This window comes from Platichthys flesus, chromosome 5 (genome assembly GCF_949316205.1).
Source record: "Platichthys flesus chromosome 5, fPlaFle2.1, whole genome shotgun sequence".
Lineage (NCBI taxonomy): Eukaryota > Metazoa > Chordata > Actinopteri > Pleuronectiformes > Pleuronectidae > Platichthys > Platichthys flesus.
Window position 1 is genome coordinate 27466868 of NC_084949.1, and position 18071 is coordinate 27484938.

An 18071-nucleotide genomic window follows, 5' to 3' on the forward strand; every position below is an offset into this window, starting at 1 on the left:
CACACACACACACTAATAAGGAGGTCAAATCACACACAGACACTAAACACACACACAATGACAACTACTAACACACACACACAATAACAACTTCTAACACACACACAATAACTACTAACACACACAAACTAATACTAACACACATACACTTAACACACACACACTACTACTAGCACACACACATGGAATAACTTATACTAACACACTACTACGCTAACAAACACATACACACACACTAATACTAACACAAACACACACACACACACACTACTAAGCAGGACAAATCACACACAGCTTAACAACGCCACTAAGAACTTAAAAATAATAAATATGATATCCTTATGATATTATATCAAATAATAAAACCACATAATGATCAACCCTCGAGGTCTAATGAAATGCAGCTGGGACGTATTTGAGCCTCGTCTGTCCCTCGTCCCCACAGGAGGAGGACGTCCTGTCTGTGATGCTGGGACCTCACACGTTGGACACGGAGACAGGACAGAGTCAAACGTCCTGCTGAGGACACGTGGAACATGTGGTCGTAAGAACTGAAGTGAAGAATCAGCACAAAGACAAACAATCTACAGATATGATCAACGTTTATTTAGAAAAAGAACAATTATTCAAACTGAGTCATGAACAGACACCGGGGGGGGGGGGGGCAGTGCTCACATCTGGACTTGTAGGTAATGTTCATAATTAGCTCGAAGGACAAACTCAAAGTAGGGTTTGGTTTTCAAGCTGCTCAGGTCGTCGGACTCCAGCAGCTCCTTGACGTCCGGCAGGAACGTCTGCAGAGGAACTCCTGGAACACAAACACACACAGTCACACACAAAGTCACACACAAAGTCACACACAGTCACACCCGTCCCTGAGGGACACCTGGAGTCCAGCTCACGGTCCATTCTCTAATTGATCCAAAGCTTCTAATCAGTTCGGTTCCAGGGAGACATGCAAGCTGCTGTGAGACATGAGCTCCTGGAAGGAGACGTTCCAGATGTTTGAGTTCTCAACACGAGAACCTGAAGAACCTCTCAGCTCGTGACTGGAGGAAGATTTAAATGAGTTGAAACCTCGAGGAAGTTGATAATGAACTTCTTCTCTTTCTAAAGAGAAAACATTATCACGATGGGAGCTTTAATTCAGGATACAAAGATTAGTTTCATTATCGATTATTAAATAAATCAGTTTGGATTAAAACACGTGATTCCTCTGAACCTTTGATCCTCTTCATCACTTTCATTTAACTGAGTAAATAGTTTAATAAAATAAAAACATATGATGGAAGGAATCAAGTCGGTGAGCCTCTCACCTTCCTGAATGAGCTTGAGGAGGATCTTGACGAAGATGCTGTCCTTAGCAGCTTCCAGAGGGTCGTCACTCCCGTCCGCCGAGGACCAGCTGGGAGACAAACATGGACAATGATTGACACCAGCCGGAGACAGAGGACACACAGAGGACACAGAGGACACACAGAGGACACACAGAGGACACACAGAGGGGACACAGAGGACACACAGAGGACACACAGGGGACACAGAGGGGACACAGAGGACACACAGAGGACACACAGAGGGGACACAGAGGACACACAGAGGACACAGAGGGGACACAGAGGACACACAGAGGACACACAGAGGACACACAGAGGACACAGAGGGGACACAGAGGACACACAGAGGACACAGAGGACACACAGAGGACACACAGAGGACACACAGAGGACACAGTCACATTCATATCATCACTGGGAGTTTGTACAAATGATCTCACTCGTCTCTTCTCAGGGCCTTCCCGAAGATTTCACATTTCAGCGAGTCGGTGTCCACGGCGTCCTCCTGAAAAACAAACCGAGCGTCACACGGGGGGACATTGACGTCCAGTGGACAGTTAAGAGACCGGTTTGAAATAAAGACCTCGTCCATGTACTCCAGCAGATCCAGAGCCTTCTTGTAGTCGTACTCGTTGGCTCCTCTGTTGTCGTCACAGATGTACAGCTGCACAGAGAGGAGACGCTCGTGATGTCATGCTGTTCAGTTTCCACTAGAATCAACGATTGATGAGGACACCCTGGGGCCCCGTGGGGAGACTGAGGGACATAAGGACATGTCCTCATGTGTGTTCACCTGAATGAGGTTGTGGGCGCTGAGCAGAGGCATGGTGTCCGGGTTCTGCTGCTTCTCCTCCAGCAGCTGCCGAGGCAGAGTCTCCTGGTGCAGCAGGAAGCGCTCCTGCTCCACGATGTCTGATTGGACAGAGCATTAGCAGGGGTCAACGTTCCGTACCACAAACCGCTCTGCACCTGTGACATGAAGGACTGCACCCCCCTGGAGATATGCCTTCCACCTAGAGACTGACAGACTTCTGGGTTTGGTAGATTTAACCAGACGATGCCGCGACAATGAGTGAAGCAAAGATGTGTAATGATGCAGGTGCATGTTTCTAAATGACTTTTTAAATGATTGACACCTGTCAGAATGATGTGATGCTGTTTGATTCCACCTCACACAGGAGTGAGGCATCGGGATTATAACCAAGCTGGGTTTTTTGTGTGTTTTTTGTGTGTTTTTGTGTATTTTTGCAGCTTTGAGATGAAGCCCAGGTGTGAAATGAGGAGAGAGAGAGCAGGAGGAGACGCACAGTGACGCTCCGGGTCGGTACAGAACCCGTCCTAGTTAAACTGAGACGTCTATAACGTGTGTTTGGTGTTTTACCGTCGACCTGCTTGTTGAGTTTGTCCTCTGGCAGGTCGGACGCCAGCGCCGTCAGCTTACTGAGCGCCAGCAGCGTCTTCTTCTTCACGAAGTAGCGGGCCTCCATGTTGGCCTGGCTGTAGAGCGTCCGGTGGGCCTGCAGGAGACAGGAGGCAGGAGACAGGAGGCAGGAGACAGGAGACAGGAGACAGGAGACAGGAGGCAGGAGACAGGAGACAGGAGACAGGAGACAGGAGGCAGGAGACAGGAGACAGGAGACAGGAGGCAGGAGGCAGGAGACAGGAGACAGGAGACAGGAGACACCACGTCAGCCGAGACCAACCACTGAGACAGAGAGTCTTCACCCCCGGCTCCCACAGCTGGTGGTGGGAGTGTGAGTGAGCCTCATACCTTGTGGTAGTCATGGACGTGGATGTGGTGCAGCCAGCTCAGGTGCTGGTGAGCCTGCAGGAAGCTGGAGAGCTGCTGGTGCTGGGCGGCCGGCTGGGACAGCAGCTTCCCCCTCTTCCCCTTCTCCATGTACCAGCGGAACAGGAAGTCAGCAAAGTTCTAAAGCGGGACAGGAAGGACGTCAGAGGACAGAACTCTGGATTATTCACATCAGAGAGGACAGTCACTGGTCGTCTTTATATACAGTCACTGGTTGTCTTTATATACAGTCACTGGTTGTCTTTATATACAGTCACTGGTCGTCTTTATATACAGTCACTGGTTGTCTTTATATACAGTCACTGGTTGTCTTTATATACAGTCACTGGTTGTCTTTATATACAGTCACTGGTTGTCTTTATATACAATCACTGGTCTTTATATACAGTCACTGGTCGTCTTTATATACAGTCACTGATCATCCTTATATACAGTCACTGGTCGTCTTTATATACAGTCACTGGTTGTCTTTATATACAGTCACTGGTCGTCTTTATATACAGTCACTGGTCGTCTTTATATACAGTCACTGGTTGTCTTTATATACAGTCACTGGTCGTCTTTATATACAGTCACTGGTTGTCTTTATATACAGTCACTGGTCGTCTTTATATACAGTCACTGGTTGTCTTTATATACAGTCACTGGTTGTCTTTATATACAGTCACTGGTTGTCTTTATATACAGTCACTGGTTGTCTTTATATACAGTCACTGGTCGTCTTTATATACAGTCACTGGTTGTCTTTATATACAGTCACTGGTCGTCTTTATATACAGTCACTGGTCTTTATATACAGTCACTGGTCTTTATATACAGTCACTGGTCGTCTTTATATACAGTCACTGGTTGTCTTTATATACAGTCACTGGTCGTCTTTATATACAGTCACTGGTCTTTATATACAATCACTGGTCTTTATATACAGTCACTGGTCGTCTTTATATATAGTCCCTGTTTGTCTGTATAAACACTTCGGTCCCCGTATACCTGGTCTGCGAACTTGGCCATGTAGTGCTGCAGGCGGCTCTGGTTGTCGGTCTGCTCACACATCTGCACCAGGATGTCGAAGTCACAGTATTTCTCAGCCAGTGCGGCGACCCACTGGTACTGACCCAGTTCCACTGCAACACACATTAGAGCGTTAGCGGCGCTGGAGGATCGAGCGTCCGGCTGTTTGTGATGGTGACGTCTGAGACACTCACACAGCGGCTGCAGCAGCTCGGAGCGCCGCTGGCCGTACTCCATCTCCAGGCTGTTGTAGCGCTCCTGCTGGGCCCCCGGGGGCCTCTGCTGCTGCACCGAGGTCAGCTGGGCCACACAGCCGCTCAGGTAGATGTCCAGCAGCGCCACCAGCTGCTCACACAGGGCGCTGCGCAGGGCCGAGTCAGCGTGCGGGTACACGGAGCGCAGGACGATCTCGTGCTGGCGGGTGATGACGGTGCGCACGCCGCCCACGCCGCCGGACGCTGGAGGAGAGAAGGATGAAGCGTTTTTAACCAACAGGCAACAAACACACAACAAACACACAACTGGAAGTTCGTCTAGGACGGGAGGGAACAGTGAGAATCTGTGTCACCTGTCCACGGGATGTACTCGGGCTCAGCAGCTGCCTTCTCTGGAGCTCTGTATGTGGAGGACTTGGTGTCTCGGTACTGACCAGCGGCCTGAAGCATGTCCTGCACACACACACACACACACACACACACACACACACACACACACACACACACACACACACACACACACACACACACACACACACACACACACACACACACACACACACACACACACACACACACACACACACACACACACACACACACACACACACACACACACACACACACACACACACACACGTTATTATCAGTGGCGACACAAAGCATCCTGAACTCCTGAGCTGGTCTTACCTTGATGATGCTGTTGACGGTGAGCACCACCTCCGCCCACATCACCGAGTCGACCGGGTTCTCCTTCAGACTCCGCTCCTCCTCCTCCAGCAGACAGTCGAACACCGAGGAGATCTGAGACACCTGTGAAACCACCACACCCCCCCCATCAGGCAGCCGGCCACCACATGAAAGCAGCCAAACACAGAACAGGTCAAACCTCTCTGAAGAAGACGTCGGCGGCCGTGAGGCTCGGCGGCACCGCGGCGCTGCTCCTCTGCAGCGAGGTGCCGATGGCTCGGTTCACCAGCTCCGCGTGCTTGGTGTGGTGGTTCTTCAGCACCATGGCCGCCTGCAGCTTCTCTGCATGCTCACACAGCAGCAGGCGGGTGGCCATGGGAATCGAACGCACCGTCACCTGACCGAGCCGGTCCAGCAGACCGACCTGACGGAGGAGGACAGGGAGTTCGTTTAGTCGAGTTACTAAGATGCAGTCGTTCTATAATAAAAAAAGTGTTTGTGTGTGTGTGTGTGTGTGTGTGTGTGTGTGTGTGTGTGTGTGTGTGGGTGTGTGTGTGTGTGTGTGTGTGTGTGTGTTTACCTGGAGCAGGAAGTCCATGAAGCAGCCGTGGGCCTTCATCTTGTCCTCCAGCTGGTGGAGGATGATGAGGGACGTGAGGGGAAACCCGACGCTCTCTGGATGAAGAAAGAAAAGGAAAATGTATATGAGGTCCAACACCACATGAAGCTCTTCATTCATTTAGTGAATGTGAACCAGCTTGTTTGAAGAGAAGCTGCTCAGACTCAGTGTCCTCACCGTCGGGGACAGACTCAGCCCAGCGGGGGTCGGACGCCGGGTAATCGTCCACCAGGTCCAGGTTGATCTGGATCACGATGCTGTCCAGCTCCGCCCCCCCCTCCTCTCCGTCCCCGTCAGCTGGGAACAGCTCGTCTGTGACGTTCTGAGCTCCGACCAGGTCGTTACTGACAAGAGAGACACATACATATAAATGAAATGTTCAAACGACTCAGATAACACGATGAATGAAGCTCTTTGTATTTGTGAGTATTTTACTTTATCAACAATCGGAAGTCAAACTCATTTCACTTTTACTCTGAAAATACTGGATCGTTTCCTATTAGGCACCAGAGACCAGTTCCCACAGGTAAAGATTATTTTTAGTTAAGTGAGATTTGGATCATGTTGTGGACGCACCGGCAGAACTGCAGGAAGGCCGTCTTCAGGAGTTTGGTTTTGTCCTCCTGAGCAAAAGGCTCGGACCTGGTCGGAGTCTCCATGACTGAAACCTGAAGAAATGAGAAACTCATCTTAGATTCATCCACAGTCACACGGTTTAAAGTTCTTAGACTCGTTCACAACAACAGGAAAATGTGCAAAACATTCAGGAGAGAGAAAATACTGTTTGTTCCTTGAAGTCAATGTTCTCTAAGACACATCCTCTCATTTCCTCACTCCAGAGTTTTACCAGTTGAGTTTTACCTCCGGAGCTGCAGCCAGCGAGGAGCACAGCGAGTCCTCCATGGTCTCCGGCAGGATGGAGGCGCACTCCCGGGCCACCACCGCCACCAGGCCGCTGTTCTGGGAGAAGAACACCGGCAGGTTGGCGCAACAGCCCCCCCCACGAACACAGTCACCTGGACAGACAGATGTTAACACAGATGTTAACACAGATGTTACCAGGTCTTACTAACACGCATCTGTTTCAATTTGGCTTTCTTTATTAAAATGCTATTTCCTTTGTGTTTACTTTTGTTCTTGTTGTTGAATGATTCTGATTCTAATACAAACTGCTTCTCTGATTATGTAGCTGCGTTTTCTCACTAATTCCTTCATGATAATTAATCATATTTATCAGAGAATAATTCAGAAATCTTAACGAAAATAAATCATAAACATCATCTTGAGGGGACTGACATTCATGAGCCATTTGAAAAACAAGAATCTGGATGTGATAAACTGAAATGTGGGTCATGAGGAGCCTGCTGGGCTTTGGTGGAGGTCTGAGCTCCACTGAGGGATGTTCAGGTCACATCCTTCCTCTTCTCACATTCAGGCTGCTTCTTGTTTATTCTCTAAAACCGTTTATGTTCTGCATCCAAACATCAAACGGACAGGGGCCATCACTTCTTACCTGGTGAGCTGAAGCTGATCTTCTCATCAGGAAGTCCCGCCCCACTGGTTCCTGTCGAGCAGGCGAACACCAGCTCCTCGTTGTAGAGGTAGGCGATGGAGCCGGGAGCCGGCGGCAGCACCAGCCGTGTGGCCTGCAGGGCGTCTTCACCCTGAGGAGATGACACATCACAACAAATCATCTTCAAAACCTGCTCCTCTTCTATTTCTTCTTATGACTGAAGCTCGTAAATCTCCTAAAGCTGCGACAGCATCTTAAGAAAGAGAGTCTGAGTCTGAACCTCTTCAGGACCTGGAGCAGCACTGACCTGGAATGGAGGGTTGTACTTGGTGACCTCCACAGTAAACTGGTCTGCGATGGTGGCTCCGGTGTCCTGGAGGGTCACCAGGCAGAAGTAGGCCAGGCAGGGAGTGTCTGCCGGGTGCCAGGCTGCAGCCAGAACCACCAGGCCGGCTCTACACCAACAAACACACACACACACACACACACACACACCAGTCTTAGTTTAGGACAGTGTCACACGAGCAGCACAAACACACACAGATGAACACACTCACTGGCTGAGCTTCATATCCAGATAGGTCACATTCGCCCCCTCCTTCATCTCCTCGTAGTTGCTCTCTGAGCCCTGGGGGGGGAGGAGACACATCCTTTGATCCATGAACTACTTTAATCACATCCTCACAAACTAAAGCTGTGTGTTTTAATCAATATGGCTGCTACTGTAAATGGGGCAACAGGACAGAATCCCGCCTGATCTCCAGCCTCCAGGATGATGTGCTTCCTGGTACTGACCCAGATGGCGTCGCTGATGCTCTCGGTCAGAGCTCTGCGGGCGTCCCAGCTCAGGGTCTGGTGCTCCCAGCTGTCGTCCATCTCCCACTTGCTGAGACTGGAGCTGGTCAGCGTGTACAGGCAGCTGGCTCGGCCCTCCCACTGCACACTGTGGAGCTGCACACACACAAGATGATGTTCACACCCGACATGTGATCAGATCCCACGTCCCTGCTCTGGAGGCACGGACGTCCGTTGTGTTTGTGAAGAACAAACCATGTTGCAGTTCATCTGGGGGAAACGTATATACTTTAAAGACCTCTCTAGGCCCCTGGTTGAAAAACTTAACGACGAGTTTGGCTCTTGAAAAGTTAACTTATGTAGTTATGAAGAAAGCTTCTCAATTTTACAGTATCTGGGAGATGTTTTTGGACTTTATTAAGAAATTGAAGAGGCATTGGAAATGTGAAGTGACTAATCTGTTGTGAGGAATGTGTGCTGTACTCTGCTCCATGTTTGTGACTGTAATTTACTTTACTTATGTATATATTTATTTAATTTGTTGTTGTAATTTAGTTTTAACTAAATTAGTACTTTCATTATAAGTTTTTGTCCCTCTTTAATTTATGTTTTAATCATAACTGATTTACTGTCATTCTTTACTGCCATATATTCAGGTTGGGGAAGGTTCTTGTATGTATGTAAATTGATGTAAATGTATAAAACCAATAAATATACCTTAAAAAAAATATATATACTTTAAAGTCGTGGTATTGGATCGGTTCATAGATCTGTGCAGTCGCAGACACCTGACCTGACATCATCTGCAGCATCAGGAGTGTTTCTGATATCTGAACATCTCCACGGTGAAGTGTGAGTCTGTCTCACCGTGTCGTTGGCCGGGGGGGACAGGATGCCAAACAGGCTGGAGACACGGCGTCCGATGCCGGACAACATGCCCTGACCCTGCTGCAGAGCTCGGTACTGCAGCTTCCCCGAGGCGTCTGTGCTCGCCCTCAACAGACGACTCTTCACCGAGGACAGGACAAAGCTTCCACCCTGAGGGGAGAGAGGTCAGAGGTCACACAGCAGGACTCTCCAGCTGCAGGACAAACCCCACATCGATTCAGATCGACTCACTCTGACAGCGACCACACTGTGGCAGAGGTCTCCCAGGTCCACGTCGGTCTCTGTGTAGTTCCCCTCCTGAGCCAAGCTGGGCCAGAACCGAGCGGTTCCCTCTGTGGCCGCTGCCAGGACGGAGATGGATTGGACCGAGGCCGTCTCCAGGGGGGAGGCGGACGCCACGGCCACGAGGTCGGCTGTGTAGCTGTACTCGCTGCCCGGCAGCTGCAGCTCCTTACACACCGACAGCTGAGGAGAGAGAGAGAGAGAGAGAGAGAGAGAGAGAGAGAGAGAGAGAGAGAGAGAGAGAGAGAGAGAGAGAGAGAGAGAGAGAGAGAGAGAGAGAGTTCAGAGCCTCAAACTGTGGATCCATCTGTGAATCATGGATTGTTCTGAGGGAAGAGGAGCTGCACCTTGGCCACAGCCGTCTGACTGATCTTCCAGATGATCAGGCTCTCTCCACAAACCATCCAGGCCCAGCCGCTCTCGTTCACCTTCACTGAGATCTGCTCGTCGGCTGCCGGCACCGACACAGAACGGGTCAGTGGGAATATTGGAAACAGGAGTTTGAACTAAATCTCACAATCAGAGAATCTGAGAAATCTGGAAACCCACTCACCATCAGCCATGGTCAGCGCCTCCATCACTTTGACAGGCAGCGAGGATCCGAAGGTCTGGACGTCGTAGTTGATTGAATCTGCGGCTGAGTGACTCTGCACTCGGGTGGGCGTCGACCTGATGGAGGAAGAGTCCGAGTCAGACGGAGGAGACACAATCTCCACTGAACACAAAGTCAGAACTCATCGGCCCCCATTGAACCCCTCTCTCTCGCTCCCTCTCTCTCTCTCTCTGCCTGTCAGTGCCCCAATCCAGATGTTTGGGATCTGGATCTTTCCAGAGGTGTGGATGAGGTGCTGGGTTTTGCCTCTCCTGTGTTTGTGTCCTCTCTCTCCATGTCTAAGTGGAGCAGATGTGGTTGTGTGGCTCAGATTAAATCTGTTAGAGACGCCTGGAAGTTGGTTGACATCCTTTCAGACGATATTCTACATTTACAATCTTTAATGTGTTTGTTCAAACCCTAAATCAACTTCTGTCTGGCCTGGACAAGAGGGTCCCTCCTCTGTGCTTCATCCTGGAGATATCTCTTTCTCCAGGAAACAGACCTGGTCTGATCCAGATCTGACTGGTTTTAGATCTGGACTCTGGAGATATCTGTTTCTCCGTTTTGAAGATGTCGAGACAGAAGACGTTGTCCTGGTCTGACTTGACGACACTATTATTCTCCAAAGGATCTGTCAATCTAAGTTTGTGGTTTTCATCTGGACCTGGATGGACTCAGTCTGGATCGATAGGTAAACAACAACAACAACAGTGAAATGCAGTTTGTGTTTTAAAGAGTCTTTATCTTCTCCTGATTAATTTAGTCCACTCGTGTCGATCTGGACCTGTTCTGATCTGGTTCAGATGTGATTAATAGAGTTATCAAATCTGACACCGGATTTTAACAATTTTTTATCTTCTCTGAATGGATCAAGTCCAGATCTGACTGGTTTTAGATCTGGACCCGGTCTGGACCTGGTCTGATTCAGATCTGACTGGTTTTAGATCTGGACATGGTCTGAACCTGGTCTGAACCTGATTTGACTGGTTTTAGATCTAGACCTGGTCTGGACCAGATTTGACTGGTTTTAGATCTGGACCTGGTCTGGACCAGATTTGACTGCTTTTAGATCTGAACCTGGTCTGGACCTGGTCTGATCCAGATTTGACTGGTTTTAGATCTGGACCCGGTCTGGACCTGGTTTGAGATCGCCCCTGCCTGATGCTGAAGCTGTGCTGTCCTCTGGACAGGTCCGGGCGCTGTGTGTTCTCACCTCGCGGACAGAGGCGTCCTCCTCGGGGAGAACAGGAGGCTGCTGCCCGGCCCGGACAGGCTCTTCCTCCCGGGGGCTCGGCTCTGCTGCCGGCGGCCGGAGCTGGGGCCGCTGCGGGGGCTGAACATCGCTCCGCTTCGGGACCCGAGCCGGTTCAACGAGGAGCGGGTAAATAAACGGGAATCGAACCGGTGAGATTTCTCCGGAACTTCTCTTCTCAAAATAACGCGCGGTGCAGTCGCGTGAAAACGTCGTCATAGTCTAACCAGGCCCCGCCCATTCAAACAAACTTTATTAACATGGTGCAGATGCAGATTCACATCGAGGTGTTGAAGCAACTTTCACAGTGAAGAAGAACTTTACCCCCAAACCTTTACAACTTTTAATTTAGATAAAAGATAAAAGACTTTGTACATAATTATTTCAAGACTGAAGGAACTACACATCCCATAAGCCATTGCAAAAAGGATCCTCCACAATGACTTCATGTTCAAATCGTTTATTGACGTATGTAAAGTCCCTGTATTAATTTCTTCCTCTATAAATACTGTTAAGAGTTAAAAAGATATCACAGTACGAAGAAGATTAAGATAAATTGAGAGTAAAAGGTATAAACACTACATTCCAGCTGCTTGAACTAAACCTTTACTTAAACTAATGAAACTGTAAATTTAGCAAAACCCAGCACCTTATTCACACCTCTGGAAAGATCAGGATCCAGATGCCAAACATCTGGATGGAGGCACTGACATATAGATAGATAGATGGATAGATGGATAGATAGATAGATAGATAGATAGATAGATAGATAGATAGATAGATAGATAGATAGATAGATAGATAGAAAGGATAGATAGATAGATTGATAGATATATAGATAGATAGATGGATAGATGGATAGATAGATAGTTAGATAGATAGATAGATAGATAGATAGATAGATAGATAGATAGTTAGATAGATAGATAGATAGAAAGGATAGATAGATATATAGATAGATAGATAGATTTAAACACTTTTGATATTTCTTTAAAAAACTTTAATTTAAATCTCAATCAGAGGATGGTTCTTACATCCAGACATGAGTAGTCGCTCACCGATCGGTCCCCGCCAGGAGGAAGCAGTAGATGTGAGATGTGAGATGTGTGATGGCGGCTGAGCGGGAGGGGGCGGACCGAGGAGCACGATGATGGAACAGCGGGCAGCAGCAGCAGCGTAGCTTCACCCGGACACCGAGAGGAACCGGACCGGCTCCATCCAGTTCACACGACCCGAGGGCGGAGCGGCACCCCACGATATGCAGTGAGTCCCCGTTCCCAGCCGGAGCGGCCCCGGGTCCGGGGCAGCCCCCCCCGCAAGGAGCCCCGGACCCGGGCCCGCGGCTAAGCGCCATTAGCCCGCTAGCTCAGGAGGAGCTCAGCCCGCGTCTAACGGGGAAACCCGGCGGCCTCGGGCGGGACTGGTCTCCGGATCCGCTGGGTCCGGGTTCACAGAGGATCTGTGATTCATATTGAGTGTGAACCAGTGAGTTCACTGGGTTTCCACGACCTCAGTCCAGAGAGTTAGCTCGATGCTCCGCTAGCTGGCTAGCTGCTGGGAGGATGCTCCGCTCGGGAGGCTGGAAGTTCAGTGTGTTTCTAACAAGTTAACACCACGTGACTTTTATTATTCACACTCACAAAGTTACACACAGATTAAAATCCATACAAAAGCCCCGAAGAGGACGAGCATGCATTAACATGTGTAACGTAGAGACAAACGTCCCAGTTCTCCACAGGTGGGATGAGGAGTGGGAAGAGCTCGACCGGATGTTGATTTGTTTTTCCTCAGGAGGTTCCTCTGGACTCTGTGGAGTGACTCCTCTGTTCTTGTGCCCTCAGGTCATGAAGCGGGGTCGCACTGAGCAGATCCAGTTCGCGGTGGCTCAGTACCTGAAGAGGAGGCAGTATGTGGAGAGCGACGGCTCCATGAAGGGAGCCAGACTCCTCCAGTCGCCCGAGGAGATGGCTGCCAGCCTCACAGGTGAGCACTCACTGATCCACTGAGTCTCACTTCACTGGGACCGGATGGCATGAAGGACTGGGTGTGTCTGGGTTTGAGAAGCAAAACTCAAAGAATCAATGAAACTTAACTCATCTAATTCAACACCAAACAGCAGAGTGCTCCACACCCATGATAAATTGTCTCCTCCATGTCCAGAGCAGGGACAGACACACCGCCGGCTGGTGTGTTTCACATGATGTCAACAGAGCGTCCCTCAGTTTTCAAATGAATCCGTGCGTCCCTGTGTGCTTTCATTTAGTCTCCTTTAAAACATCTGGTGTCTGAATCTCTTCAGGTGAAATACAGCCACACGTTGGACTGTTCAGCTGTGTGTTACATTCTGTCTGAGCCGTGTAGAGAGTGTGTTGCTGCCGAGTGAAGAGCAGCAGTTTGCTTTTCTTCAGACTAGTCACGTTATTACATCCTGATATACGTCTCTGATTTCCCAGGAACTAGAACAGACATCATGTGAAATGTGTCCCTGTCGTCCTTTCTAAGCTTCTTTAGTTTGATATCTGTTCTGTTCTCCTCTACAGTTTGTCTCCATGGACGACTCCTGCTTTGCTTTGACACCATAGTTAGAAATATTCCTTACACTGTGCAGACCTCACATGACACATTGTTCTGCTCAGTGATGATAATCCCGCCCTCAGCCCCTGGTGTGTGTGGTTCTTTCTTCTAGACCAGTGAAGTGTTTTGATGCCAGTGTTGAACCAGTTTTTCTGGCCAAGAGCCAGTTCGTTGTCTGTGGAAACACAAAGAAGTGGTTTGAGATTAGGTACTGGATCTGAACTGGCCGTGGAACTGCCTCTGTGAAAAGGGGGTATTGTAGTTTCCCCGTTTTTCTGAGGATGGATTATTTATCATAGCCACCATTAATAAAAGTCCACAAATCTACTTTAGAAAGTTTCAGAACTGTCTTGAGAATCATCACATTTCTAAGTTCCCTTCGGTAGCAGAGGAAAACAGTAATAATTGTTTGTACATCTATCTGCATCAGGAGCTGCCAATCAAATCTGGCATATTTGATTTTACAAGATGTAAAAACCTTTAGGCTGAAATCAGGATTGTTCACCTTTAACCCTGAATCAGTGGCAACATCTGTGACATCATCCACGAGAGTTTGTACAGACAAAAAACCAATGGGTTATAAAACAGCACAAATGAACAGCTACATTGGATAAACTCATAATAATCCACTGTTGTAATCTGTGACAACTGAAGTGATTTCTTCTCTTTCCTCTGAGCAGTGCAGACGGAGTCGGGCTGTTCCAACATCGTCTCAGCCGCCCCCTGCCAGTCCGACCCGCAGCAGTATGAGGCCCAGTTCTCCAGGCTGCGCTCCTTCCTGTCAGGTACCACCTCCTCCCATAGCTCTGTGATCTGACAGTGACCAGTGACAGATCTAATGTCTGCTCTGAGTTGTTTGGGGACAAATTCTCCACTGAATCATATTTAAGTCTTGTTTTTTAACATTCTGAATTCTGGTTGTGTCCTATGAATAGAAACAGAAGTAGCCTGGGCGAGGGAGGTGAGCAGCCTCCTCTACCCGCTGTTCGTCTACCTCCACCTGGACATGGTGCGCTGTGGCCTGAAGGGGGCAGTAGATGGTTTCTACAGTCGGTTCCATGGCGCCTTTCTTCAGGACAGTGAACAGCGTGCCACCATAGAGCAGCTCCGCCATGTTCTCACTGCGCAGGATGTTGCAGCTAATCCCAAGCTGAGCGCCTTCCTGGAGCACAAGTACGTGGTTCACCTGACGGAGCCGGCCTACAGCTACCTGCTGCGCTACCTGCAGAGCGAGGACAACGGCGCCCTCTGCAGGGCCCTGAGCACACACCTGCAGGTGGAGGTCTCCGCCTCCAGGCGCACAGACTACGAGCTGTATGGAGCCGCCGGTGGGACGACTGCCGCCCCTAACCCCACCTCCTCCTGGGCGGGGGTAGAGGGGGCGGAGGGGGTGCAGGGCGTGGAGGTCCCTGCTGGGATCCCACAGAGCGAGGTGGCCCTGGAGGCTCTGCAGGACTGCATCAAGAAGGTGCGCGAGGGCCCCCCCTCACTCACCACGGTGTGTCTGTACGCCTTCCACCACACGGAGCAGATGCTGAACACGGCCGAGGTGTCGGCCGACAGCCGGCTGCTCGCCGCCGGCTTCGACAGCTCCACCGTGAAGCTGTGGAGCCTCCGGGCCAGAAAGCTGAAGGCCAGACCGCATCCGGCTGACGTGTCCCACATCCACCTGGCCTGCGACGTCCTGGAGGAGGAGGTGAGTGGACCTGAGGGCTAACGGCTGCTTCACATGAATGTATAGACCCGTAAACTCACTAACGAGTTAACTAACGGCTCTTCTTCCTCATGCTTCCAGGTGGAGGAGGAAGACGTCTGTGGCAGTGAGATCAAGACGCTGCGAGGTCACAGTGGACCCGTGTTCCGGACCTGCTTCCTGACCGACAGCTCCGGCCTGTTGTCCTGCTCCGAGGACACCACCGTGCGGTACTGGGACCTGGACAGCTTCACCAACACGGCGCTCTACCAGGGCCACGCCTACCCGGTGTGGGACGTGGACGTCAGCCCCTGCAGCCTCTACTTCGCCAGCGGCTCCCATGACCGCACCGCCCGCCTCTGGACCTTCTCCCGCACGTACTCGCTGCGCCTCTATGCCGGACATCTTGCCGACGTTGACTGTGTCAAATTCCACCCGAACTCCAGCTACCTGGCCACCGGCTCCGCAGACAAGACGGTCAGGCTGTGGAGCACCCAGCAGGGGGCGTCGGTTCGGCTCTTTACCGGCCACCGCGGCCCGGTGCTGTCGCTCGCTTTCTCGCCGAACGGGAAATACTTAGCGTCTGCTAGTGAGGACCAGCGGGTGAAGCTGTGGGACCTGGTGTCTGGGACGCTGTTCAAAGACTTGCGGGGACACACGGACAGCGTCACCAGCCTGTCCTTCAGCCCGGACAGCAGCCTGGTGGCGTCTTCGTCTATGGACAACTCGGTCCGGGTGTGGGACATTCGTAACTCGCACAGCGGGACGCCAGCCGACGGCTCGTCCAGCGAGCTGGTGGGACTGTACACGGGAAACACCAGCAACGTGCTGAAGGTCCAGTTCATGGCCTGCAACCTGCTGCTGGTGACTGGGACGGCACAAGAGAAAGCAGAACCGTAGCACCGGGTGTTCAGTGGTTGTGTTGGGAGAGTTTGAGTTCTTCTCTAAATGTCACAACCTGCTCAGGACTCAGATCTTTGTTCACTAGTTTGCAGCAAATGGAAAAAAACTGAAAAGTTAAAAATCGTTTGTAATTCTGAAGTTTCAGATTTTCATTTATAGTTAAATTCTCTTCTGTTGTTGGTATTTTTTTACATTGAGAAGTTTTATCTTCACTGGACGTCAGTATTAAAGTTCCTCAGTTTCTCGTGTCGCTGAAGATTAAAACATTTCTGCATGTTGCCTTGTTGGTCTGAAGCTGTTCAATCTGCTGTGGAGAGCAACGAAGATCCAACACAGGAAACTGACTCTGGACAAACATGGTTTCTGAAAATATATCATTTGTACCTAAAGAGAAGAAAAACATTTGTATATTTTGGTCTGAGAAAAATACTTAAGAAACATAATTACTTAAAATCACAAGTTCCATGTGTTTTGAAGTTCTTGTTTGATGCTGACGTCCGGGACCTTGTTTCTCAGAAGATTCTCTCTCTCTCTCTCTCTCTCTCTCTCTCTCTCTCTCTCTCTCTCTCTCTCGTTAGTTTGCCTACAGGTCAGGGAAGTGAGATGATGGTGAAACTTACAGAAACTAATTAAAGTCAAATCAGAGATATCCATCCTCCTGAATTTACATTTCACAACACCTTGAATTTAAGCTTTATTCAATCATTACTTTTTACCTCTTTACCCTGTGATCATTTACTTTACAAAGATTCTGCACAAAGAACTTTTAAAACTAGTACATATTCACACATACAACTACATCTTCCTCCTCTGATAAACTGAGCTTGTTAATAATGCTGACGAGGCTCCAATGTGAATCTAGTTTATTGATTTTTAATTTCTTCTGATCCTCAAAGCTTCTCCTTTAAACGAACTTATGAATCCTTCACTCGGCTCCACCTGCTTCGACCTCAAGCTTCTTGAACACTGATTCAGAACGAGCACATTCCTCCACCGAGGCTGCTGAGCCACTTTATAACCTCGCTGCATTTACATGTAGTGAGATAATAAACCATGTTCACAGATCTGTGAACTGGCAAAACGTCACTTCTTCACCTTGAGGACGTTTACTCATCTCAAAGGAACAACCTGACAATCAAAGAGGAATAATAATGATTTGAAACATGAGAAACTGAAAGGTTCTTTAAAGGTTCCTGATATGTTTGTTAGTGCACATTAATGGAATACAGGTACCCCCCCCCTGCAAAACACCTACCCTGCACAAAGATATTATCACTCTAAACAGGTTTGATTAGATTCAGATGTCGTTTATGAGAAATTCACCAAAATGTCCTGTCTCACAAAATTAAAGTAAACATAATACATCCTGGATCTGCCTCCTCGTCCGGATACACATCAAACTGCACTGAGTTCTTCTGTGACCCACATGTCAGCGAGTGTCGTGCTGATGAACAGACAAACTGAGGGCAGGGAAAACCATGTTCCTGGTGCAGGTGACGAGGATCTGGACTCGTGGACACTTTCTGTTCTATGTGCCGAGTTTTGAGAGGAATCTGATTTCTTCTTGTGTGATAGATTTCTGACACTGACTCGTAATCAGTCGAGCACCTCGGCTCTTGGCCGGCTCCTCCACAAACGTCCATGGATATCAGTTCAGTCGTTTTTGTGTTAGACTGCTAATAAACAAACAGATGAAAACGTTAAAACCTTCACATTTTTTAAAGTTGACAGGGGGGTTTAAGGGGCCCAACAGAATATTTTGGCCCCTTGGCCCCTTGAGGAGTGAATCCGGCCTGTTGGCTCTGGGCTCATGTCCTTTATTTAAACTTCATTTTCTCTGTTGGTCTTTCTCCAGTCTGACAAAATAACACTTCAACTCACACGTTCGAGTTCC

General features: G+C 49.2%; 2 protein-coding genes across 2 annotated transcripts; one reads left to right on the forward strand and one right to left on the reverse strand.

Annotated features, from left to right (window-relative positions):
• Window positions 1-585: 585 nt before the first annotated feature.
• nup133 (nucleoporin 133) lies at window positions 586-11215 on the reverse strand. The gene is made up of 25 exons (XM_062388210.1): window positions 10969-11215; window positions 9714-9829; window positions 9508-9611; window positions 9110-9343; window positions 8858-9028; window positions 7991-8146; window positions 7753-7823; window positions 7503-7650; window positions 7196-7346; window positions 6544-6698; window positions 6259-6350; window positions 5860-6026; window positions 5644-5738; window positions 5263-5487; window positions 5064-5186; window positions 4727-4826; window positions 4353-4616; window positions 4138-4271; window positions 3109-3267; window positions 2719-2854; window positions 2131-2249; window positions 1921-2001; window positions 1778-1842; window positions 1317-1405; window positions 586-808 (listed from the first exon to the last, which is right to left on the reverse strand). The coding sequence occupies exons 1-25, from the start codon at window positions 11094-11096 to the stop codon at window positions 672-674; spliced, it is 3420 nt and encodes a 1139-aa protein (XP_062244194.1). The 5' UTR covers window positions 11097-11215; the 3' UTR covers window positions 586-671.
• Window positions 11216-12083: 868 nt separating this feature from the next.
• On the forward strand, window positions 12084-16345 carry taf5l (TAF5-like RNA polymerase II, p300/CBP-associated factor (PCAF)-associated factor). The gene is made up of 5 exons (XM_062388294.1): window positions 12084-12270; window positions 12849-12990; window positions 14262-14366; window positions 14517-15277; window positions 15377-16345. Exons 2-5 carry the CDS (start codon window positions 12852-12854, stop codon window positions 16172-16174), a joined length of 1803 nt encoding a protein of 600 aa, XP_062244278.1. The 5' UTR covers window positions 12084-12270; window positions 12849-12851; the 3' UTR covers window positions 16175-16345.
• The last annotated feature ends 1726 nt before the right edge of the window (window positions 16346-18071 follow it).